Below are 26,124 nucleotides of genomic sequence, written 5' to 3'. Positions count from 1 at the left end.
AAGACATATTTATTAATTTGGCTCTAAATTCCACTATTTTAGAGTTGTGATCAAACAGTGCACTAGTGCACATAGTCCTCCTATTTCAGAGGACTATAATGGGGCAATAGGTGCTTGAGGAGTAGGATGTGTTCAATTGCTTCCTTGGTGCATGAAGAGAGCTTTCAGTATCTAGTCTGACAGAGCATTATACGGTTGAGAAATAAGGCACATAGGCTAAATGATAGGAACTGTGTGGAACTGGTGAGGCCAGTAATGAAAGGGCCTGGCAGGCCAAGGAAGACCTTCACAGTCAAACCAAAGAATCCTCACCATAATGAAGAAACAAAACCCAACACCTGTTCAGATCAGAACACAGGGTCAGCTCAATTCAGGTGTACCGTCTTGCTGCTTGTATAAAACACAAGTAAGGAAGGTAACAGGACACAAATGTTCCAAACCCAAATGAATTCTCATTTTCCAAATGTCCCAAATTTATTATCAATACTGCAAATGTAATGGCCACAAGGTTCATGAGGGCCACAGTGTCTGCAAGGGACTCACCTGGTCCTTGAAGAAAGAACTAAGAACAAGAATAACCTGCTCAAGAAAGCTCCCTAAAGATACAACAAGCGCAGTACCACAACACCTGGACAGCCTACAAGCGCAGTACCACAACACCAGGACAGCCTACAAGCGCAGTACCACAACACCAGGACAGCCTACAAGCGCAGTACCACAACACCAGGACAGCCTACAAGCGCAGTACCACAACCCCAGGACAGCCTACAAGCGCAGTACCACAACACCAGGACAGCCTACAAGCGCAGTACCACAACACCAGGACAGCCTACAAGCGCAGTACCACAACACCAGGACAGCCTACCAGGACAGCCTACAAGCGCAGTACCACAACACCAGGCAGCCTACAAGCGCAGTACCACAACACCAGGACAGCCTACAAGCGCAGTACCACAACCCCAGGACAGCCTACAAGCGCAGTACCACAACCCCAGGACAGCCTACAAGCGCAGTACCACAACACCAGGACAGCCTACCAGGACAGCCTACAAGCGCAGTACCACAACACCAGGACAGCCTACAAGCGCAGTACCACAACACCAGGACAGCCTACAAGCGCATTACCACAACACCAGGCAGCCTACAACCTGATATATAGTTCAGTTCAATTTAATTTCTTTAGTGCTTTTTACGGAAAATAAAAATAAAAATACCAAGGGGAGAGCACTTAAATTCCTGGCGAATCATCGTCAGAACTCAAGACGGTGATATTTATATTCTGTAATATGAACAACGTACGGTTGTTGAACTTGTGTGCTACGTATGCTTGTCTCCTTAATGTTGTTCTTCCCAACCAAGGCCTTCGGTACGCCCGGAATCCAAGCAGCGCTCGGTCAACGCAGGCGAGAACGAAGGGATATTGTGATCAATAATAGCCAGGGGGTTACAGGTGGAGATGGACAAGTTAGCCAATTTACCAAATTACAACATAAAATTAGTCCGCAATCAAACTGAAAAGCACGGGAATACTCCACCCCACCGCCCCAGAAAAATGTCAATGATCCAGAAAACTTCTCTGCCACGGCCAACTAATCTGAGCGCAGATCGTCCTGCCAAGTTTGAACAGCCAGCAGTGTGGATGTTAAAACGTGAGGCTTACTTGGGTGGTCATCTACAATACAGTAGCAAGTTTGCTACTTGCCACTGCCCACATAACCTGGCAGCCAACCAGGCAGGCCAAGATAAACCGGCCTCCTTCGAGCAGTTAGATAATGATAGCTCCTTACCATCCAAGATGGAACCGGAAACGGAGAGAATCCGGCTAGAGGACTTGCCGTAGAGCTCCAAAATCCGCGCATATTTCGGTGACTGTTGAGCGGATGAAAACGAACGTAATTTCATTAAAAATCACTTTAAAATAAACTGGTCTTAAAAGTTAAACCCGCCCAGCGTGTTAGACGCCTTCAGTAGTCGTAAGGATCTACACAACGGCACAGTTCGTTCTTGTCCTTGGAGAACCATCTACAGTTGTTATTGTTTTATATCAACACGACATCGGCAGGCAGTTCAGACCCAAGAACGCAGGTGGTGGGAGTTAATGGCGTAGTCACAACCGCTGTAATTATTAATTGTTGAGTAACAAACATTGGTTGTTTTCCCAAGAGCAGGAGGCCGGGGCTGTCCCTACTCCCAATATGAACACTTTATCACACATGCACGAGCGAGCACTTAGCGTGCGCGTCCATGTGCTTAGTATAAGTGCGCAAGTGTGTCTCATGTCACGACACAAATGTTTTTGGAATAAAGTAAATCGTTATTTTAAAATTCTGAGTTAATTTCGTTGGTCAATTAAGTGGGCAATTATTTTCATATACTCTGAATTGTTTTCACAATTTCCAATCCATGTTACTGAGGAGTAGGACTATGCAATTGTTTTTGAGGTCATTCCTAATGGCGTTAAACGCGACTACAGTCAGCCCCTAAAGGTAAACTTTGCCCAGGGAAAAAGGGGAAATGCCAGTCATGACTCCCCAGATAGAGCGGGGGGGGGGGGGGGGTGAATGAAGGTGTGAATAACAGGCTGGAGTTTCATTTTAATCTTTTTATTGTTGTATATTTGTGAAGGTTAATGAAGGAGAGAGGGAGGTTCAGCTCCCTCAGAGACACTGGGCAGCAGGCAGACACGGTAACCCCCTCTACCCCCAACACACACACACACACACACACACACACACTCTCTCACATACACACACACACACACACACACACTCTCACACTCTCACACACGCAGACACTCTCACATACACACACACACACTCACACACTCTCACACTCTCACACATGCAGACACTCATACACACACAGTCACACACACACACACACACTCACACAGACACACAGACACACACACACACACACAGACACACACACACACACTCTCACACATGCAGACACTCATAATACACACACACACACATGCTCTCACACACGGAGACACTCATACATACACGTGCACACACATATGCACATATACACACACTCACACACATATGCACATATACACACACTCACAAATACACATGCACACTGACACTCACTCTCAAATGCAAACTCTATCTCTCTCATACACGCATACACACATTCACACACTATGTCTCTCTCTCTCTCTCACACCACACACACACTCACACACACACACAGTCACACACACACAGTCACACACACACACACTCAGGATGATGAGAGCTGACAGTCTCTGGTTGTAAAGGCTGTCGTCCCCTTCATCTGATAACCTTTGAGTTCCCGCATAAACCCACCATTCCCCATCTATAATGCAGCCTGTAGAATCCTCTCTCTCTCTCTCTCTCTCTCTCTCCTTTTCTCCCTCTCTTTCACCCCCATGTTTTTATATTTGCCCAAATGTTAAATATGGACGCTGTCATCTCCAGCTCGGACTGAACTCTGCAGGAATGGGGGTGCGATGGGCTGAAAACTCCCCCAACACCTGATCTACAGACCAACATGGCACCCAGCCAATCAGCAGCCGCTATAAACGCGTCATGTGATTAAGGCTGGGTTTGCCACCGCGTTGGCGGCCCCTAGTGGTTCACTAACATCCTTTTGGACCAAGAATTATGAAGCCCATTACACAGAGCACGCTTGGCTGTGATCTCAGTTTAACACCGCCTGGCCTGTCTACGCCGAGTGTTTAACATCTCCACTCTGTGTGATAAGTTCAGTGCTCGTGGTTTGATGTGATTTTAATGCACGGCAGATTCTGGGAGAGGCGGTAAAGATACGGCGTGTATCGGCGCAGGAGCGAGCGTGCCGGCGGAGAGCGCTCTGCTCCCTGCGTGGGCGAGGGTGAGCCGTGTTCCTCCAGGCCTGCAGGCTTTCAACTGCCACTTCCTCCCACGCCCGTATAAGGGCTCACTCAGCCACTTCCTCCAATGCCCATATAAGGGCTGTCTCCCCTCATCCACTTCCCCAATGCCCATATAAGGTCTCACTCAGCCACTTCCTCCAACGCCCATATAAGGTCTTACTCAGCTACTTCCCCAATGCCCATATAAGGAAGGTCTCGCTCAGCCACTTCCTCCCACGCCCATATAAGGAAGGTCTCGCTCAGCCACTTCCTCCCACGCCCATATAAGGAAGGTCTCGCTCAGCCACTTCCTTCGATGCCCGTATCAGTTCCTGTGGAGTCGACCTGTAAATACCTGGGTCTGGATACCTGCCACTCCACTGCCAAGCCCTGAGGTCCCAGGACACTCAGCTCCTACAGATCCTTCATATCGCAGCTGCTCATACAGTCAGAGATGAACTTACAGGGGAAATGCTTTCAGTCATCCAAAATGAACATGCAATATGTACAATAAATGTCAAGCAATAACTTCTTTTTTACCACAGTTTTGCTTTCAAATCATAAAGTGCTGGAATTAGACAAATGGTGGATATATTCATTTAAAAGAGTTCACCTTTGTTCAGACTTTTTGAACAGCGAGTCACTTTAATCTGAAACCCTGTCTGTCCGTGAGTCATGCTGGGGAGAGAGACGCTCGGTGCACACGGCAGTCTCCTGTCCACTTCCCGCCAAACGCATCACCGCTTTAAAAAAGACTCTTCTGGGCTGCGTGCTCAAATGAGCTCGACGTTCAGGATTACCGACACCCAGTGTACTCCACTGCTGATCAGCGAGACAAACCACATGTTGCGTGCTATGCGGACGATACCCGACTCTTCATCTCGTTTCCTCCATCTGATTTCCACTGGTTTCAGCCCGTATCTCTGCTTGCCTGAGTGACATCCAGAGCTGGATGGACAACCACCATCTAAAGCTCAACCCAGGTAAGACTGAAATGATATTCATCCCTGCTAATACCTCTCCCCATCTGGATCTCTCCATTTCCCTCGGGGATACCACACTCACGCCATCACCCTGAGCAAGGAACCTCGGCGTGGTGATGGACAGCAGACTGTCCCTTCCCGAGAACATTGTGGCGGTGACCCGGTCATGCAGGTTCTTCCTATACAACATACGGAGAATCCGTCCCTTTCTCACCCCCTACTTGACCCAGCTCCTGGTCCAAGCGATGGTTTTGTCCCGCCTGGACTACTGCAATTCCCTCTTGGCTGGCCTCCCAGCGTCCGCCATCAGACCCCTCCAACTCATCCAGAATGCAGCAGCTTGTCTGGTCTTCAACCTTCCCAAATACTCACACATCACCCCCCTGCTTACTTCCCTCCACTGGCTGCCTGTCATGGCTCGCATCAAATTCAAAACATTGGTGCTAGCCTTCCAAGCAGTTAAGGGGTCCTCCCCAGCTTACCTCCAAAAAATCATCAGACCCTACACCCCTGCCAGACCTCTTCATTCAGCCTCCACAGGCCGCTTGGCACCTCCCCCTCTCCGAACCTCCACCTCACGCTCACGACTACTGTCTGTTCTGGATCCACGGTGGTGGAACAAACTCCCCGTTAAGGTCAGAACTGTAGAATCTCCCCACCTTCAAGCGCAAACTGAAGACGCACCTCTTCAAGCAGCACCTCTCCCTGTCCCTCCCTACCTCCCTGTGAACCTTAATTGTTGTCTTTCTGTGATTTAATTTGTGTGTCGGTACTTTTAGTTGGCTAGGTAAGCAGTGTTTGGATAGTTAAGTTTGGTCACTTTTGCAACAATGAGGACCAGGAGAGGAACAGATCCATGGCTGTAGTGATGAACACATCCATGGAACACATCCATGGCTGATATTTAGGAAAATGTTTTATTGGCATTTGTTCCCAATAGGCATGAAGAAAAAGCCCTTTTAGTCATGTCATTGTGCTATATTACAGATGAAGGTAACATTTTCTATAAAGGATCCTTTGGAGCAATTAGGCCTGTGTCAATTTATTTGAAATACTTTAACTCCTTACACAACAGCAAAAATAATAAATAATCTTACTAATAATTTAAAAATGAAACCAAATCTCCACCAATATTTGGAACAAAATATTATTCTTTCATAAAATTGTACCTTTTCATTTGTTACATATTTTGTCAACACAATTATCAGGGATCGACAGGGTTGTCTCTCCTGAGTTTAAATATTTCAAATGGATATTTGACCCAGACTTGGTTAGAACACCTTCATAAGTCTTCATAAGCTCCATATGAGCATTCATAAGAACACAGATTATCATTAGGACGAGCCAGCCTCACAGACCTGCGTGTCAAAGACACTTGTGACATAACTGATGACGTGGCAAGCTCCCCGGCAGTCTGACGGACTGGTATGAGTTTGAGGTTTATGCATGTCTCACTCGTGAACCAGAATTTGGCACCAGGCTCATCTTTCACACAGTACAATAACAATACTTCATGCTTACGCATGGTTATGAATGCTTATGTAGTGCTTATGAAGCCATTAAGTAGTGTTGATTCAGGACCTTTCACAGAAAGTGTAACCAGTTACATGATGTCACAGATGAGTAAAGGTCAAAGGTCAAAGGTCGTTACGTCCAGGTCTTCATACCGACAGAAACATGGACCTATAAAAATAATAGGAAAAGCATTTATATGAATTCAACAGCAAGCATGAAAAATATTTTTTATATATAAAACACCTTGACTTTTAACACTGATAAATAAAAAAACTACCGAAACAATTACAACAATCGCATAAAATTGTCAATTTCTTTTTTTTTTTACAAATAATAGCAGGTACATTTTTCCACAATACTTTTTGTTTTAAAAAGTACATCATTATAAGAAAACAGTAAAAAAGGGATTCAGCACCTCACAGGAAACAACGTTATTTCTGGCACACACAGACAGCAGCGTGTCGGAGATGATCCTGTCATGTGCAGTAGAGTATGGTAATCATCCAGTAGGGTACTGTATTCGTCCAGCAGGGTACTGCAATCCTCTGGTTGGGTACTGTTATCATCTGGTAGGGTAATGTAATCGCCCAGTAGGGTACTATAATCGCCCAGATGGGTACTGTAATCGCCTGGTAGGGTACTGTAATCATCGGGTAGGGTACTGTAAGCGCCCAGTAGGGTACTGTAATCGCCCGGTAGGTACTGTAAGTGCCCAGTAGGGTACTATAATCACCCAGATGGGTACTGTAATCGCCTGGTAGGGTACTGTAATCACCCAGTAAGGTACTGTAAGCGCCCAGTAGGGTACTGTAATTGCCCGGTAGGGTACTGTAATCGCCCGGTAGGGTACTGTAATTGCCCGGTAGGGTACTGTAATCGCCCGGAAGGGTAATCCCCCGGTAGGGTACTGTAATCACAGAGAGCAACTTCCTCTCCGCCTCCTTCTCTCTTTAAACACCCAAAAATGGAATACCCCCCCCCCCCCCCCCCCCTCGCGATGCCTACTCTTCCTCAATCTCGAATTTAAATATCTTCCGGCTTTCACGTGCCGTTTTCGGTGAAGAACGAGACAACCCTTCATCACACCCACATCGATAGCGCTCCTCGTCGTTCACGCACAACGCACAACGGTGACTGTGCACTTCGTTGTTTTTGAGTGGTTTTAGGTTTTGGTTGTTGTGTAAAAATAACGCTCGAAATGCAAGCATTGAACGAAGGAATGATGTACGTGTGTGCATATCTGATGGAGACTGAAAGGGTGGGCTGGATTAAGACTGAAAGGGTGAGCTGGATTAAGACTGAAAGGGTGGGCTGGATTAAGACTGAAAGGGTGGGCTGGATTAAGACTGAAAGGCTGGGCTGGATTAAGACTGAAAGGGTGGGCTGGATTAAGACTGAAAGGGTGGGCTGGATTAAGACTGAAAGGGTGGGCTGGATTAAGACTGAAAGGATGGGCTGGATTAAGTCACTGCAGTTGTCCTCTGGGGAAACAGGAGCATGCACACTGGATTGTACACTCCTGCCTGACTGGTCATGGACCTGCCACATCGCAGAGGAAGGTACAGTGTGTCAGACTAACGGCCCCGATGAAAACATTTCATACTGACCATTACCTCTGCATTCTTCTACTGTACTTTTTGAATACCATTCTTGAGACTTAACAGGAGTTCAGTTTAAAATATCCGACAAATTCCCAGCACAAAGTGGAAGAATGTGCAGAAACACAGAGCAAAACGTCCAGTGTTGATTAATCTCTAACAGCGGACACACGAGCCAAACAGGGACTGTTCTGTGGAGGGAGACATTAACCGCTGCAAAATCTCACTGAAATGTAATGACTACCTGTGGGTAAATATCCATAGTTCAACGACACAGTGTACATTCAACAAAAAAGTGATATAAAAATGGTCAATTAATTCCAAATTCACATTCATAAAAATACTGCTGTATTCTGGGGATTTTCAAGACCAGGCCTGATATGGTGCTATCTGGTTTTTAGGCAAACGAAGCAGTGGGTACACTTTAGTGGGAGGCAAGCAGTGCTGGGTTGAAGGGCCTGTTCTCAACATGTTACACTATGTTGTGTTATACTATGTTGTGTTATACTATGTTGTGTTACACTATGTTGTGTTATACTATGTTGTGTTATACTATGTTTTGTTATGCTATGTTTTGTTAGGTTGTGTCATTTTATGTTAAGTTGTGTGACAGTGCATCCAGAAAGTATTCACAGCGCTTCACTTTTTCCACATTTTGTTATGTTACAGCCTTATTCCAAAATTGATTAAATTCATTTTTTTTCCTCCAAATTCTACACACAATACCCCATAAAGACGTGAAAATGTTTGCTAATTTATTCAAAATAAAGGGCCTTAGTCAGGGAGGTGACCAAGAACCCGATGGTCACTCTGTCAGAGCTCCAGCGTTCCTCTGTGGAGAGAGGAGAACCTTCCAGAAGGACAACCATCTCTGCAGCAATCCACCAATCAGGCCTGTATGGTAGAGTGGCCAGACGGAAGCCACTCCTTAAGTAAAAGGCACATGGCAGCCCGTCTGGAGTTTGCCAAAAGGCACCTGAAGGACTTTCAGACCATGAGAAACAAAATTCTCTGGTCTGATGAGACAAAGATTGAACTCTTTGGCGTGAATGCCAGGCGTCATGTTTGGAGGAAACCAGGCACCGCTCATCACCTGGCCAATAACATCCCTACAGTGAAGCATGGTGGTGGCAGCATCATGCAGTGGGGATGTTTTTCAGCGGCAGGAACTGGGAGACTAGTCAGGATTGAGGGAAAGATGAATGCAGCAATGTACAGAGACAACCTGGATGAAAATCTGCTCCAGAGCGCTCTTGACCTCAGGCTGGGGCGACGGTTCATCTTTCAGCAGGACAACGACCCTAAGCACACAGCCAAGATATCAAAGGAGTGGCTTCAGGGCAACTCTGTGAATGTCCTTGAGTGGCCCAGCCAGAGCCCAGACTTGAATCCAATTGAACATCTCCGGAGAGATCTGAAAATGGCTGTGCACCGATGCTCCCCATCCAACCTGATGGAGCTTGAGAGGTGCTGCAAAGAGGAATGGGCAAAACTACCCAAAAATAGGTGTGCCAAGCATGTGGCATCATATTCAAAAAGACTTGCGGCTGTAATTGCTGCCAAAGGTGCATCAACAAAGTATTGAGCAAAGGCTGTGAATACTTTGCATGTGATTTCTTAGTTTTTTATTTTTAATACATTTGCAAGAAAGAATAAGGCTGTAACATAACAAAATGTGGGAAAAGTGAAGCACTGTGAATACTTTCCGGATGCACTGTATGTTGTCCCATTGACCCAGGCTACTGCTCAATCTGTGAAAACCTCTCTCTCTCTCGGTTGTTCTATCTCTCCATCTCTCTCTCCCTCATTCCCTCCATCTGTCTCTCTCCTGCCCACTTCCTGTATCTCCGTCTCCTCCGTTTTCTCCCTCCGTCTCTGATCAACACGACACGACACAAACATGTACTTGAATCCGGTCTACCATGTTCTCATCTCCGATGCCTGTCAATGCTTCCAGACGTCTTATGCACTCAATTAAAATGGCCGCAGTGCAACACCTTTCTGCACAATAATAATACTCTCTGGCTCTCTGCCTCACCGTCAGGGATCACTGAGACCTTCTGATGATTATGATCGACATCTTTCACAGATAAACGTGATTTGTGTTGGTATCCCGTGTTGTATCAGTGAACGCATATCATTAGCGGTAATGGCGAACAGTAGGGTCGCTGAAGCTGCTTGCTGTCTCCACACCTGTAGTTACGGTAAGTCGCCTCGAATGCCGTTCGGCATTTAAATATACTCTTAAAACACGAAAGCGAGCGTGGGGCGGGGGGGGGGGGGGGGGGGGGTAGCGTATTCCATAACAAATGTGAATTATGTGCCGTGGCTGGCTTTGACGTTGTTGTTTATAGAATGAAACACCGTCTATAACATCGCCTCCGACTAAAAGAGACAGCTGTCTGCAAAGTATGAAAAAACCGCGTCTGCGAGTACAGAGGGGGAGAGAGAGGAAAAGCAGTCTGAGAAAGATGGAAAGAGATGCTTTCAGAATTAATAAAAAGCTCCCCCCCCCCCCCCCCCCCTTCTACCCCCAACCCCTAAAAGTCAAGTGACCCAAATCTGTCAGCTCCGCGGCACAGAAGCTGGAGTCAGACGAGCGAGCGCATTTAGCCTACAGTGACAGGTGCGTTCACCTGCGACTTCACAGGCACATCCGCACTCCCTGCCTCACCTGTAATCAAACCTGGCAAACAGGTAGCAGAGAGAGACTAGCGACAGCGTCTGTTTGCAGAATATATATCGCTCTGCCGCTTCAGAACGACGATCTCGCGTCGCGTATAAAGACTAAATAAATGTGTTTTTTTTTTTTTTAAATGGATCGAGGCGAATGTGGAGAGGTTTTCTGTGTCTACAGTTGTTTTCATCTGCATAAGGCTCATGAGCGCGTTTAAGTTCACATTAGGCTCCGCTGAAGAGATCCGCTCACTCAACTCTTGAGTCACGTCTGAGCCCTGCTCCAATCAGAGAGAGACAGGGTCTGAGCCCTGCTCCAATCAGAGAGAGAGTCTGAGCCCTGCTCCAATCAGAGAGAGACAGGGTCTGAGCCCTGCTCCAATCAGAGAGAGACAGGGTCTGAGCTCTGCTCCAATCAGAGAGAGACAGGGTCTGAGCCCTGCTCCAATCAGAGAGACAGGGTCTGAGCCCTGCTCCAATCAGAGAGAGACAGGGTCTGAGCCCTGCTCCAATCAGAGAGAGACAGAGTCTGAGCCCTGCTCCAATCGGAGAGAGACAGGGTCTGAGCCCTGCTCCAATCAGAGAGAGACAGGGTCTGAGCCCTGCTCCAATCAGAGAGAGACAGAGTCTGAGCCCTGCTCCAATCAGAGAGAGACAGGGTCTGAGCCCTGCTCCAATCAGAGAGAGACAGAGTCTGAGCCCTGCTCCAATCGGAGAGAGACAGGGTCTGAGCCCTGCTCCAATCAGAGAGAGACAGGGTCTGAGCCCTGCTCCAATCAGAGAGAGACAGAGTCTGAGCCCTGCTCCAATCAGAGAGACAGGGTCTGAGCCCTGCTCCAATCAGAAAGAGTCTTATCATGGGTCCATTGCACCTTGAGGCAAAGCATTTCTCCAAAATCTGATCAGCCATTATTGCATAATTGTTTGATCGATACAGAGATGAAAGATCAAAGATATCTTTTAAAAATCACTAAAAATGAATACTGTTATTTTAATTATGACTTTCATCAATATGTATACATTTAAAACCATTCTTGGACTATAAGATGTGTGTTGGCAACCTTTAAACCCATCTGATCTTGATTTATACAAACTGCCTCTGTCTTTCTCCAGGGCCTGACCCCAGTCTGTAGCATGAAACACAGAGGTTTACATTAAATAGTAATATGTCAAAACGTGTCATAAATAAAAAAATATTGCCATTTTTATCAAATGTATTATACATTCTAAATTTTAGGCACAGGTTAAAGTTGCCAATGACAATATGTTGGAGCAACACGGCGGACATTATGCAATATGAATGTGTATATCACACTCAGGTCCTCCCATGATGTCAGGTTTGTGATGTTTTACCGCGAACGTCGCACAGTAGTACGCACCAATGGAGTAAAATACTTTCATCACATCATAACGAGCCAGAATCAGGCTACACATGTGAGTATACATGTGTGAAAATGGCAATAATTTAAATTACATTTCAATATATGGCACATTCCTGACATATTGTGTCTTATTCCGTAAATACGATCACAGGAAAATATAAATACAAATTGTTTTTGTCTTCTCCTCTTGGGGGTAAGTGAAAATGATGTGACCCCCCCCCCCCCAGCGCTGAATTTCGGGGCTCTGGAGGTGAAGACTCCAGACTCACTTCTGGAGTAAGAGGAGCTGAGTTTACCGCTCTCCGCTGGCGTTTGCGCGGAGCTGTTAGCCTGTAGCGTTCCAGGCGCACGATCACGTGGAGCTGCATCCGCGCCGCGCTAAAGACGGTCCGTCTGACCGCCGAACGGCCAGCGTGCAGAACAGAGAGAGTCCCCCGCCGTCCGTCCGTCTGTCTGTCCGTGTCTCTCTGCTGTTTATGTTCTTCAGTGTAACGTCTGTGAAAGGCGCTAGCTCCCGTTAGCAGGCCTTAGTTCTTCAGACACTGGTACACCAGCGCCCGGGCGCTAGCTCCCGTTAGCAGGCCTTAGTTCTTAAAACACCGGTACACCAGCGCCCGGGCACTAGCTCCTGTTAGCGGGCCTTAGTTCTTCAGACACCGGTACACCAGCGCCCGGGCGCTAGCTCCCGTTAGCGGGCCTTAGTTCTTCAGACACTGGTACACCAGCGCCCCGGGCGCTAGCTCCCGTTAGCAGGCCTTAGTTCTTAAAACACCGGTACACCAGCGCCCGGGCACTAGCTCCTGTTAGCGGGCCTTAGTTCTTCAGACACCGGTACACCAGCGCCCGGGCGCTAGCTCCCGTTAGCGGGCCTTAGTTCTTCAGACACTGGTACACCAGCGCCCCGGGCGCTAGCTCCCGTTAGCGGGCTTTAGTTCTTCAGACACTGGTACACCAGCGCCTGGGTGCTAGCTCCTGTTAGCGGGCCTTAGTTCTTCAGACACTGGTACACCAGCGCCCGGGCGCTAGCTCCCGTTAGCGGGCCTTACTTCTTCAGACACTGGTACACCAGCGCCCGGGCGCTAGCTCCCGTTAGCGGGCCTTACTTCTTCAGACACTGGTACACCAGCGCCCCGGGCTCCAGGCGGTAGCCGTCGGCGCTCAGGAACTTGGTGAGGTACGGCGGGACGATCGGGGGAGGGGCGCTGCAGGGCATCACCGCCATCACCTCCGCCATCTTCTGCTTCATCTCCCCGATCTCCTGATCCTGCTTCAGCATCTTACCTGAGAGAGAGGGAGGGAGCGAGAGAGAGAGAGGGGGGGAGAGAGGGGGGAGAGAGTGAGAGAGAGAGGGAAAGGGAGAGAGAGAGCACTGAAAATGATACAGCAGCAGAAAAAAAGAAGTCAATAAATACCTAATAAAGTGCTCACTGAGTGTAAATATTTAGAGGGTATATAATTGTGTGGAGGGAAATATAAACATGCAGAGTGAATATAAATGTGTCGAGTGAAGTCAAACAGGGTGAATATAATCACACGGAGGTAAGAGTGTATAAACGTATAGAGTGAATATCAACAGGGTGGATATTAACAGGGTGAATATTAACAGGGTGGATATTAACAGGGTGAATATTAACAGGGTGAATATTAACAGGGTGGATATTAACATTAACAGGGTGGATATTAACAGGGTGGATATTAACAGGGTGAATATTAACAGGGTGGATATTAACAGGGTGGATATTAACAGGGTGGATATTAACAGGGTAGATATTAACAGGGTGGATATTAACAGGGTGGATATAATCACAGGGAGGTAAGAGTGTATAAACGTACAGAGTGAATATTAACAGGGTGGATATTAACAGGGTGAATATTAACAGGGTGGATATTAACAGGGTGGATATAATCACAGGGAGGTAGGGGTGTATAAACGTTGTGGTTGAAACCTTGAGCGAGCTGGAGCTGGCGGCGGGCGTGGCCCAGAGCGGAGAACAGGTCCAGTTTGATGCGCGTCTCGGCACTCAGGTTGTACTCCAGGTGCTGAGTCTTATCCTGAAGAGCTGATAGGGCGGACAGCAGGAGCTCCGCCTCCTGAACCGCCCCCTTGTGTTTCCGCAGCACCTGGACACACACGCGCGCACACACACACGCACACACGCGTTACACCCCGCCCACAGCACGCCACCTGTTCACACACCTCTCCACCCCCTCTGCACACAACACTCCGGTCCTGGAGGGGTTTCTCTCCTGAGCGTTAGCCGTCAGTTTGCACAGGCAACCGACTTCACTGCGTTTGTGGGGGTCTGAGATGTTTGCGGATTTTGAGAGCGCACCAAAATCAACACAGTGAGCAAAAACACACAGCCCTGGCCTCCAGGAACAGAGCGTGAAGCCTCTGGCGAAGACAGCCAGTCTTTCCAAAACACAAACGGGCCCAAAAAAGAAAAACAGGGAGATTAGAGTGTGAATAATGCTTCTTTCTGTGTTTACACAGCAAGTCGAGGGATTTCCAGAGCTTAAGGACTCTGAGTTGTTGCGATTACGGTATTTTCTGTTGGCCTAAATTAGCTTAAAAAATGTTACATCTGCTTGTCGATGCATTTTGTAGGTGTACACTAGAGGACAGCAGAGTCACACATTGTGCAGTTTCATAGCCAACTCGTGCTAAATATTAAATCTCGTTTAATGATAACATGGTCAGCTGCTTAACTGTGGAGCTCAACACAATCCACCTGGAACAGGGAGCACACTTTTGGAATAGTATTTCATATTCTTACGCCATTCATGCTTCAATAAATATTAATACCATGCACAAAAACAGTCACACAAGACATAAATAATTCAATAGGACATTATAAAGATATTATTGAACACTTAATTTTTAAATGAGGTAAAAAAACCAACAAGGACTAGCAAACTGCCACATTTCAAACCTACATTTTTCACCTCAATGAACAGCTCACACAAACCACAAAACAAGTCAAAACGACAAAACTCACAAAACTATCGAAACGGAGACAACCAAATAATACCACTTCAACAGAAATAAGACACGGGACTTCAAACTCACAGACCTTTTTTTTTTTGCCAAATGCAAACTTAAAATATGAATATTAGTTTTATTTTTTTACCTCCACTTCATTCTCTAGAGCTACTGTCTGACCCTCTTTCCTCTGCATCTCCAGCTGCAGATGTTTGAACTCTGTCTCTAGTTCTTTAGCTTTCCTCTTTAACGCCTGCGTCTCTGTCTGCTCCTGCCTAGTGGAGAAGATACAGGCCTTTCAGCTCGGAGAGAAAGAATCGATTCAGAGCCAGATGATATCAAGTTATCATGCAGATCACACAGAAAGAAACATGACAGCAGTTTCAAGCTCAAACGTCTGGCCAGGTTAGGACGTAAAACACGACACTTAAAAGAATCGACGTGCATGAGAAAACAATGATTTTCAATCAGGCATCTCATATCCGATTTCAATTGAAAAAAAAAAAGATAAAAAAATAATAAACATTGGTATAAGGGAACACAGGTTTAATAATGTCACATTGGGTAAAATGAGAACTGTGTTTTTGTGTGTTTTTGTGATTAACCACTTCCACATATATAATCAATGAAAAGCCGAAACAAAAATGTTTGCATATAAGCTCAGTGTCTTTGCAGTCATTAGTTTGTGGAATATCCCAAGGCCAGACTGACCAACATGAGTGGCATGTACACACTCACACATAAACATACTCACTCACACACACACACACACTCTCACACACACACACACACTCACACATAAATAGACTCACTCACTCACACACACACACACACACACACACACACAGACACACACTCACACATAAATATACTCACTCACTCACACACACACACACACACACACACACAGTCACACATAAATATACTCACTCACTCACACACACACACACACACACACAATTACATACCCACACACTCATATAACATAACATAACATAACATTAGGTAGTGGTGAGAACAGGCCATTCAGCCCAGCAATGCTCGCCTTTGTCTACCCCTGAGTGTAAATTACTGCCTAAATTGCCTAAAAGCTAAATAGAATCTAACACTGTATCAAGCCCTAGTGTTTCTGCCTCTACGACATGCCAATTTCCATTTGTGTCCTTTTGTTCTGCTTACCGAACTCAACCTGAAGAATCCCCAATAATTCACTTTGTTAATCCCTTTAATGAATTTAGAAGCCTCAATGAAATCCCCCCCAAGCCTCCTTTTACTAAGCTTAAAGAGATTAACCATCCTAAGTCTATCCACATAACTTTTATCTTTTATACATGGAATCAATCGGGTTGCCCTTCTCTGAACCTTTTCCAGTGCCTCTTATAGTGCGGTCCCCAGAACTGCACACAATACTCCAAGTGTGGTCTAAGTAGAGTATTGTATAAGGTGAGTATAACTTCCTTGGACATATAATCAATACTCCTGGCTATGTATCCTAGCATCCTATTGGCCTTCTTTACTGCTACCGCACATTGACGAGAACCCGAAAGGCTTTGGTCAGCTATGACCCCCAAGTCTTTTTCCCCTTCAGCACTATCTAATTTTGTACCCCCTATGAAGTAATCCTGCCTTATATTTTTATTTCCCACGTGTAGAACTTTACATTCAGTTGTATTGAATTTCATTTGCCAGGTTTCCGCCCACTTCTGGATTCTGTTTAAGTCCTCCTGGATTACTTTAGTAGTCTACACTATGAGCTAAACCTCCTGGTTTTGTATCATCTGCAAATTTAACTAAATTAAATTTAACTAGGTCATTTATGTAAATGAGGAAGAGCAGTGGCCCCAGTACCGATCCCTGTGGGACACCACTTCCCACAATACCCTGCTCAGATAAGGCCCCTCCTACTACTACTCTAGGAGCCCACTTCGAAATGGCTCCTACAATTCCTACCATCCTCATTTTGATAATGAGTTTGTCATGTGATATCTTATGGAATGCTTTTTGGAAATCGAGCTATAAAATATCATAAGCCCTGTAACCTCAAAATATTTGGTAGCTTCCTCAAAGAAAGCCAAAAGGCTTGTCAGGCATGACCTACCCTTTTGAAAACCAGGCTGTCCCTTAGAATGTTATTCTTTTCAAGAAATAATTCCAGTTTGTCCCTAATTATAGATTCCAGTATTTTACATGTGATACAAGTTACACTGACAGGCCTGTAGTTTCCTAGATCGGCACGGTCCCCTTTCTTATATATTGGTATTATATTGCCTTGTTTCCAGTCATCTGGTATTTCTCCAGTTTCTAAGGACTGTCTAAAAATATTTGCCAGTGGTTTAAAAATCATCTCACTTAACTCTTTGAGTACCCTCGGGAATATGCCATCTGGGCCTGCTGCCTTATTTGTCTATAGTTTATGTAATTTATCCAATATTTCTTTATCCCCTATCTCAATATTGACTAAGACATTGTTAGTATTGAGTATGCCTTCCAGCCAACTAGTAACCTCCTCCCTGGTAAAACGCTCAACAAAGTAGGCATTTAAGGCCTCGGCAATGTCTTTATTGTTATACAGCAGTTCTCCTTTGTTATTTTTAATGCACCTGACTTCCTCTTTAAAAGTATTGAAAGAAGCGTTTGGGATTGCATTTAGAATCATCTGCGATTTTCCTTTCAAATTGGATTTTGGCTAACCTTAGTTATTTTTAACCTTAGCACGCATATTACAATATTCTGCTTTATTACTCTCAGTGCTTCATATATCTGATACAGTTTAGTATACGTATAGCTGTATTCATCCACTAAGGAGATTGTGGAACTCCCTATCACACTCCAAAGTTAAGACCCTCATCTTCCTCCCAAACAAGCTTAATCCAAATATCCTCACTAGGTGTGTGTTGGTCAATTTCTGGAATCTCTTGCACACTAAGATTTTATCTTACATAAACAGTAACACCCCCACCTCTCTTACTAGATCTGTCCTTCCTAATAAGTTTACATACACGCTCCCACTCCCACACACTCACACATGCACAAACACACACACACTCACGCACACACACACACACACACACACACACACTCCTATGAACAGCACACATCGCTATATTGCTTCATGAATGTCAGACCTCACAACACAAGTAAAAAACAGGACAGATTTTCATAAGCGTGCATTTTGACAGTATTCTGTGTAAGTCGCTGTGTTAAGTGTGTTCTGTGTGTAAGTGGCTGTGTCAGGTGTGTTCTGTGTGTAAATAGCTCTATTAAGTGTGTTCTCTGTGTAAGTGGCTGTGTTAAGTGTTCTCTGTGTAAGTCGCTGTGTTAAGTGTGTTCTGTGTGTAAGTGGCTGTGTTAAGTGTGTTCTCTGTGTAAGTGGCTGTGTTAAGTGTGTTCTGTGTGTAAGTGGCTGTGTTAAGTGTGTTCTCTGTGTAAGTGGCTGTGTCAGGTGTGTTCTGTGTGTAAATAGCTCTATTAAGTGTGTTCTCTGTGTAAGTGGCTGTGTTAAGTGTTCTCTGTGTAAGTCGCTGTGTTAAGTGTGTTCTGTGTGTAAGTGGCTGTGTTAAGTGTGTTCTCTGTGTAAGTGGCTGTGTTAAGTGTGTTCTCTGTGTAAGTGGCTGTGTGAAGGCCCTGGCTGTCTGTGTGCAGGCCGAGGTGTCTGTGTACAGGCCCTGGCTGTCTGTGTGCAGGCCGAGGTGTCTGTACTTGTTAGCGGAGAGCAGGGCGGTGTGGGGCAGGGCCGGGGCCTCGTCCTGGAGCTCGACGAGCTGCCTCTCCACCGCCGCGCGCGTCTCCATCTCCGCCCGGACCTTCCTCTCCAGGAGAGCGCACGCGTGCTTGTCCTTCTGCTTACTCTTCATCACACACAGGATTCTGCCAGAGACACACACACACACACTTACACCCGATACTGCGTCTGTACAACTACACACACACACACACACTTACACCCGATACTGCGTCTTTACAACTACACACACACACACACACTCACACACACACTTACAACCGATATTGCATCTCTGCAACTACACACTTCCGTTAGCCTAGCACATTAGCTTGGGGAACTCACTTGTTCCGCAGTAGCTCATTAGCCTGGGGAACTCACTTGTTCTGCAGTAGCCTGTTAGCCTAGCGCGTTAGCCTGGGGAACTCACTTGTTCTGCAGTAGCCGGTTAGCCTAGCGCGTTAGCCTGGGGAACTCACTTGTTCTGCAGTAGCCCGTTAGCCTAGCGTGTTAGCCTGGGGAACTCACTTGTTCTGCAGTAGCCCGTTAGCCTAGCGCATTAACCTGGGGAACTCACTTGTTCTGCAGTAGCCCGTTAGCCTAGCGCGTTAGCCTGGGGAACTCACTTGTTCTGCAGTAGCCCGTTAGCCTAGTGCGTTAGCCTGGGGAACTCACTTGTTCTGCAGTAGCCCGTTAGCCTAGCGCGTTAGCCTGGGGAACTCACTTGTTCTGCAGTAGCCCGTTAGCCTAGCGCATTAGCCTGGGGAACTCACTTGTTCTGCAGTAGCCCGTTAGCCTAGCGCATTAGCCTGGGGAACTCACTTGTTCTGCAGTAGCCCGTTAGCCTAGCGCGTTAGCCTGGGGAACTCACTTGTTCTGCAGTAGCTTGTTAGCCTGGGGAACTCACTTGTTCTGCAGTAACCGGTTAGCCTAGCGCGTTAGCCTGGGGAACTCACTTGTTCTGCAGGAGCTCGTTAGCCTAGCGCGTTAGCCTGGGGAACTCACTTGTTCTGCAGTAGCCCGTTAGCCTAGCGCGTTAGCCTGGGGAACTCACTTGTTCTGCAGGAGCTCGTTAGCCTAGCGTGTTAGCCTGGGGAACTCACTTGTTCTGCAGTAGCTCGTTAGCCTGCCGCAGCAGCGAGGCCTCCGGCCGCAGGCTCCTCTCGCTGTTGGTCAGGTTGCAGGCGTGGCTGCGCAGTTCCTGCTCTGACTGCCTGCTGGACTGCAGCTCCGCCCTCAGCCTGCGCACCTCCACCTCCAACCTGCGTGAGCACACACTATACATATATACACACACCATACACACACACACACACACACACACACATACACTATACATATACAACTCCACCTCCAACCTGAGTGAGCACACACTATACATATATACACACACCATACACACACACACTATACATATACACACTATACATATACAACTCCACCTCCAACCTGAGTGAGCACACACTATACATATATACACACACCATACACACACACCATACACACACACACTATACATATACACACTATACATACACAACTCCACCTCCAACCTGCGTGAGCACACACTATACATATACACACATATAATACATCATTCACACACACTATACACACATATAATACATCATTCAGACACACTATACACACATATAATACATCATTCACACACACTATACACACATATAATACATCATTCAGACACACACTATACACACATATAATACATCATACACACACTATACACACATATAATACATCATTCACACACACTATACACACTATACATACCACACACACTCTATAAACACATATAATACATCATACACCACACTACACACACTATACGCACCATACACACACACACTATACACACTGCACACACTATACAAACACATATAATACATCATACACACACAAACTATATATACCCACACATACACCATACACACACTATACATACCACACACACTGCACGCACATATCATACACCATACACACACACTATACACACGCATATAATGCATCATAGACACACACATACCATACACACACACACAAACACACACACACACACACACACACAATATAGGTAATATAGGGAGCAGGGAGCCTCACTTGCTGATGTGGTCAGAGTGAGCGCTGTGATTGGCTGAGGGGCTTCTCTCGGGCGTGTCCCGGTTGGGGCTGGTGGTTTTGCCTCCACCCTTCTGCTTCCTGTCTGTCCTGGCGGACGGCAGGGTGCTGGCCATGCTGGGGGGGCGCTGCGCTTTGGGGGAGGGCAGGGTGCTGCTGGGGGCGTGGCGTGTTTTGGGGGAGGGCAGTCTGGAGGGTTTGGGGGCTTTGGAGGCCGGCTCCTCCGGGGCCACGCCCTCCAGGGGGACACAGGGGGCGTCGCCCAGCCCGGCCACACCCACCCGCTCAGACTCCACCCCCAGGGGGCTGGCCCTGCCCCCCCGTGCGTCCTCCAGATCCCCCTCTGGCCTCCTGTGCGCCCCCCCGATCTGCAGGCAGTCCTGGGCGTCGCCCTCATCCACAGGAAGGACCCCGGCCGGGCACTGGTACTGTCCCGACCCTGACCCCGCCTTCAGCCGCCATTTTGAGCCTGAGGACCCAGAGCACAAGCGCTCTTATGGGGGGAAAAATCACACGTGAAATGTACCTTTTCACATGTGAAAATGACTGGTTTCACATTTTCATATGTGAGTTAACAGAATTCACATGTGAAAATTATGATTTTGGATCACAATGTGAACTGGCAGAAGAGGGCTGCTGATGTTTTTACTGAATCATCGCCTTCTTTTACCCCATGTATCCCAGGCTGAATGTTCTCTTACCCCATGTACCCCAGGCTGAGTGTTCTCTTACCCCATGTACCCCAGGCTGAATGTTCTCTTACCCCATGTTTCCCAGGCTGAGTGTTCTCTTACCCCATGTACCCCAGGCTGAATGTTCTCTTACCCCCTGTGTAGGTGGCTGAGTGTTCTCTTACCCCATGTACCCCAGGCTGAGTGTTCTCTTACCCCATGTACCCCAGGCTGAATGTTCTCTTACCCCATGTTTCCCAGGCTGAGTGTTCTCTTACCCCATGTACCCCAGGCTGAATGTTCTCTTACCCCCTGTGTAGGTGGCTGAGTGTTCTCTTACCCCATGTACCCCAGGCTGAGTGTTCTCTTACCCTCCCTGCCGTCGGTCACACATTTGGGGTAGAGCCCCAGGCCGGCGGGCAGAGACTGCTGCAGCAGGCGCATGTGGAAGTCGTTCTCCGTGCGGACGGCGCGCTGGGTACGCTGCTTCACCACGCCGCTGAGGTAGCACGTCACGTCGAAGCCCAGGTACACCACCGGGTAGCCGATGCTAACGGAGAACACATAAAACCAGGTTAGCTTCATACACCACCGGGTAGCCGATGCTAACGGAGAACACATTAAACCAGGTTAGCTTCATACACCACCGGGTAGCCGATGCTAACGGAGAACACATAAAACCAGGTTAGCTTCATACACCACCGGGTAGCCGATGCTAACGGAGAACACATAAAACCAGGTTAGCTTCATACACCACCGGGTAGCCGATGCTAACGGAGAGCAGAAAACACCCGGTTAAACAGGTTAACTTCTTACACCATTGCATAGTTAATGCAACACAAAGGACACAAAGCCAACCTGGTTTTATGTGTATGTTTGTGTGCAAGTGTGTGTGTATGTGTATGTGTATGTGTATGTGATTGTGAGTGTGTGTGTGCATGTGTGTGTATATATGTGTGTGTGTATGTGTGTGTATGCATATGTGTGTGTGTACAGAAAGCATGTGTTCATACACACCAGTGAGCAGCGAAGAGGTGGGACAGATTGGCGTGGGAGTTCCTCAGGTCCTTGAACCTGAGCAGAGCCTCAGTGTACACCAGCAGGATCCAGAGAGACACCGTGGACAGGCACAGCCCTTTCTCTGCAACAACAAAACATCCACTGAGTCCCTCAACCAATCACAGCACTGATCCCTTAAACCAATCACAGCACTGAGTCCCTCAACCAATCACAGCACTGATCCCTTAAACCAATCACAGCACTGAGTCCCTCAACCAATCACAGCACTGATCCCTTAAACCAATCACAGCACTGAGTCCCTAAACCAATCACAGCACTTAGCCCCTGAACCAGATGTAGCGTTTAGCGTTAGCGCAGGTTTACCTGTGTGCCAGGTGTGGTTAGCGTTAGCGCAGGTTTACCTGTGTGCCAGATGTAGTTGAACAGCACATAGGTGCTCGCTGCGAGGAACAGCCAGTGCAGCGGGACGAAGATGAGACAGAAAACATCCAGCGTGAACGCGGCGCACACAAACACCACGCATATCACCTGAAACAGAGAGAAGAGCGGCAATGTGTGAGAACCCACAGCGCCCCCTCCAGGACTGGAGTTAAACCTGCAGACACAGCACCCCCTCCAGTACTGGAGTTAAACCTGCAGACACAGCACCCCCTCCAGTACTGGAGTTAAAGCTGCAGACACAGCACCCCCTCCAGTACTGGAGTTAAACCTGCAGACACAGCGCCCCCTCCAGCAATGGAGTTAAACCTGCAGACACTGCGGCCCTCCAGGACTGGAGTTAAACCTGCAGACACAGCACCCCCTCCAGGACTGGAGTTAAACCTGCAGACACAGCACCCCCTCCAGTACTGGAGTTAAACCTGCAGACACAGCGCCCCCTCCAGCAATGGAGTTAAAGCTGCAGACACTGTGGCCCTCCAGGACTGGAGTTAAACCTGCAGACACTGCGGCCCTCCAGGACTGGAGTTAAACCTGCACACTGCGGCCCTCCAGGACTGGAGTTAAACCTGCAGACACTGCGGCCCTCCAGGACTGGAGTTAAACCTGCAGACACTGCGGCCCTCCAGGACTGGAGTTAAACCTGCAGACACAGCGCCCCCTCCAGGACTGGAGTTAAACCTGCAGACACTCACTCGGTTGCTCTAACTGCATATGTATGTCAAACAGGACAACACCAGGAGTTGATGGCAGAGTCAGAGGAGTGCTCACCAGACCGTGGCAGTGGAAGGTGCTGTACACGCTGCCCAGAAACAGCCAGCAGGGCCACAGGTACTCGCACCTGAACTCCAGAATAAAGTCTGCCAAGAGGACCAGGATCCACACCATCACAAACTTCAGAAATGTGTACGCACTGAAAAACACACATAAAAACAGACACAGAGCAGAACTCTTCATTTACAAATGTAATAAACAACATGTCACACGGTAACTGTTTATATACTTATTCAGTTTCTCTACGGCTGTTGGTTTTACGCGGCAGACGTCAACATCAATGACAGTTTTGTTTAATTGCAATACGTAAGAGCACAGTTCTCAAAGAGATTTATGCTTAAATGTTGCAGACACGATCTTAAGTGGCATCGCAGTGACAGCTGTTTCCACCGCGGTGCATCCCAGAGTTTTAATTATGTTAGTAATGAATCAGGAGCTACGGGAGACACGTTTATCAAATTAGCCAAGGCATGTTCGCACGGTCATTAAGATGATCATATTTACGTGCTGCGGCAGTTTAATGTCACATAATATAAATACCAGGGTACATCTGCGCTGTGGGCAACTTAATTGTTCTTGACAACATATTAAAAATACAACAAAGGCCAATACACATGCGTCCTATCTGTGAGTTTAACGAGCATATATTTGCTACAAAACCGTCAAGCTGACAGTATAAATGTAAATTGATATTTGCTAATAAAATAAGTGTGTAGTCGTATAGGCAAAAGCAGGTTTTAAAAAATCTGAATTGTAAACAGGATTACGTCATAGACACCAACGGTCACTTGTCTCTTGTAGACGATCAGAAAACACCCACGCTCAACAGCATATTTCACTTGGCTCAGTGTGACCCCGTAGCTTATCGATTGTTCACACGACGATTCCTTTGTTCGGTCGCTCCTTCGCGCTGTAGCTACTCAAAATCGGCATTAGCCTACTGTGTTCCGGCCCAGTTTATGTTTAGTAACCATGACAACACTATTTTCGGTGCTGATGGAATGTGGAGAAAAAAAAAAAAAGAAAAAAAAACGTGGATCAAAATTCAGGCTGGCGAATGCAAATATGAAAACAAAAAAACTGTCCGGTTGGTGCTTCTGATGACACGACCGAAATCGGGACAGATTCCGTCTCGCACCTTGCGATAGCATCCGGGCGGCATGCGCAGGGTGTTCCGCGCGTTGACCTTTCGCTCTCCGACCCGCGAGGCCACGTTCTGTTTAATGGCTAAATGATGAATAATCTATAGGCCATAAAGAGACGGAATAGCTTTACATAGCGGGTGCGCGGTTCACTCGTAGGAGACTACAATTAAACAAATCGCATTTTCGTTATTATTCTTTACCACAATCCGCCTGCAGACCACCGCTCGTGCATGGCGTCAGTGCCGTCTTCGCATGCCGACTCTTTGTGTTCGAGTCTTCGGCACAGATCGGTGTAAATGATGCGCGTTACAGTTAGCAAACATTATTCATCGCTCCTTTGTCTCGTGTCCAGGAGGCAAGTGAATTGTCTCGCGGTCTAGACATGCTGTCACTTAAAGTTCCGAATGGCCACCCCCAACAACGCCGCTATGGAGTTAAAAAATGAAGTATACCTTTTAAATCAAATCAATGGCTATCGATAATAGCCTATTGCAAATAATAACAATTATAATAATTTTAAGAATCATAATAATAATAATAATAATAATAATAATCAACAAAATGCGTTATATTGCGGTGCATATTTTCATGATGGATCATACTAGCACCAATTATTTCTCATACATGACATCTCAAATATATTTATGTTCAGGATTAATCCGAACTGCAAAAAATTCGATGGCAAGGTGCACATTTGGCAAGTGCCCACTGTCTATGCGATAACATTTTTAGTTGGCAACTGTCAGCCTGCGCCGCCAATGTAACGCAAACCCGTAAAACAACACCTTTAAAATCAGAAAGCAATAAAATCAAACACTAAATCAACACAGCATTCTCCCTGGCAGGTGAGCTTGAGGTGATGCGCATCACACAATGCCTGACCGCAACAATAGCAGCGCTGTCACGGCGCCCCGCCGCCTAACCGTTACCTTTCAGAAATCCTCTCGGATATTTTCGCCTTTCTCATTTTCCGGAGCCTGGTAGCGTCCACATAACGTTTCTTCATTGTACGCTTCGTGCTCTCTTAAAACCCTCAAACCGTCGGTCGCCAATGGAACGGCATAAACGTCGCCTAATGCGGAATACGTCCGTCTGCTCTTTGTCATCAAAACACTGTAAAAAATAAAATAAAAAAAATCAAGCAGATATTTGCGTCGCTTTGTGTGTGAATGAAACTAAAACACTGTACTGTGCGCATGCTCGCCGAGGTCTCGCCA

General features: G+C 46.9%; 1 protein-coding gene across 1 annotated transcript; it reads right to left on the bottom strand.

The window, feature by feature from the left end:
- Window positions 1–13,118: 13,118 nt before the first annotated feature.
- Window positions 13,119–25,913, bottom strand: si:dkey-12h9.6 (macoilin). Its single transcript, XM_061243648.1, has 9 exons — window positions 25,837–25,913; window positions 23,760–23,901; window positions 22,952–23,078; window positions 22,548–22,671; window positions 19,827–19,985; window positions 18,702–18,869; window positions 15,151–15,277; window positions 13,966–14,140; window positions 13,119–13,300 (listed from the first exon to the last, which is right to left on the bottom strand). Exons 1-9 carry the CDS (start codon window positions 25,911–25,913, stop codon window positions 13,119–13,121), a joined length of 1,281 nt encoding a protein of 426 aa, XP_061099632.1.
- Window positions 25,914–26,124: the final 211 nt, after the last annotated feature.

Source organism: Conger conger, chromosome 5 (assembly GCF_963514075.1).
Source record: "Conger conger chromosome 5, fConCon1.1, whole genome shotgun sequence".
Taxonomy (NCBI): domain Eukaryota; kingdom Metazoa; phylum Chordata; class Actinopteri; order Anguilliformes; family Congridae; genus Conger; species Conger conger.
Note: the sequence above shows the minus strand (reverse complement) of the source record. Positions and strands in the feature narration are given on the sequence as shown.

What these genes read in the sequence shown, in the direction of transcription:
- si:dkey-12h9.6 (XM_061243648.1), bottom strand. Translation starts at nt 25,913, where the DNA reads ATGAAGAAACGTTATGTGGACGCTACCAGGCTCCGGAAAATGAGAAAG. An exon ending in GCCCTGCTCTCCGCTAACAA is followed by an intron (nt 15,278 to 18,701) that starts GTACAGACACCT and finishes CTTCTCCACTAG; the next exon opens with GCAGGAGCAGACAGAGACGC. An exon ending in CCAGCTCCAGCTCGCTCAAG is followed by an intron (nt 13,301 to 13,965) that starts GTTTCAACCACA and finishes CCTCTCTCTCAG; the next exon opens with GTAAGATGCTGAAGCAGGAT.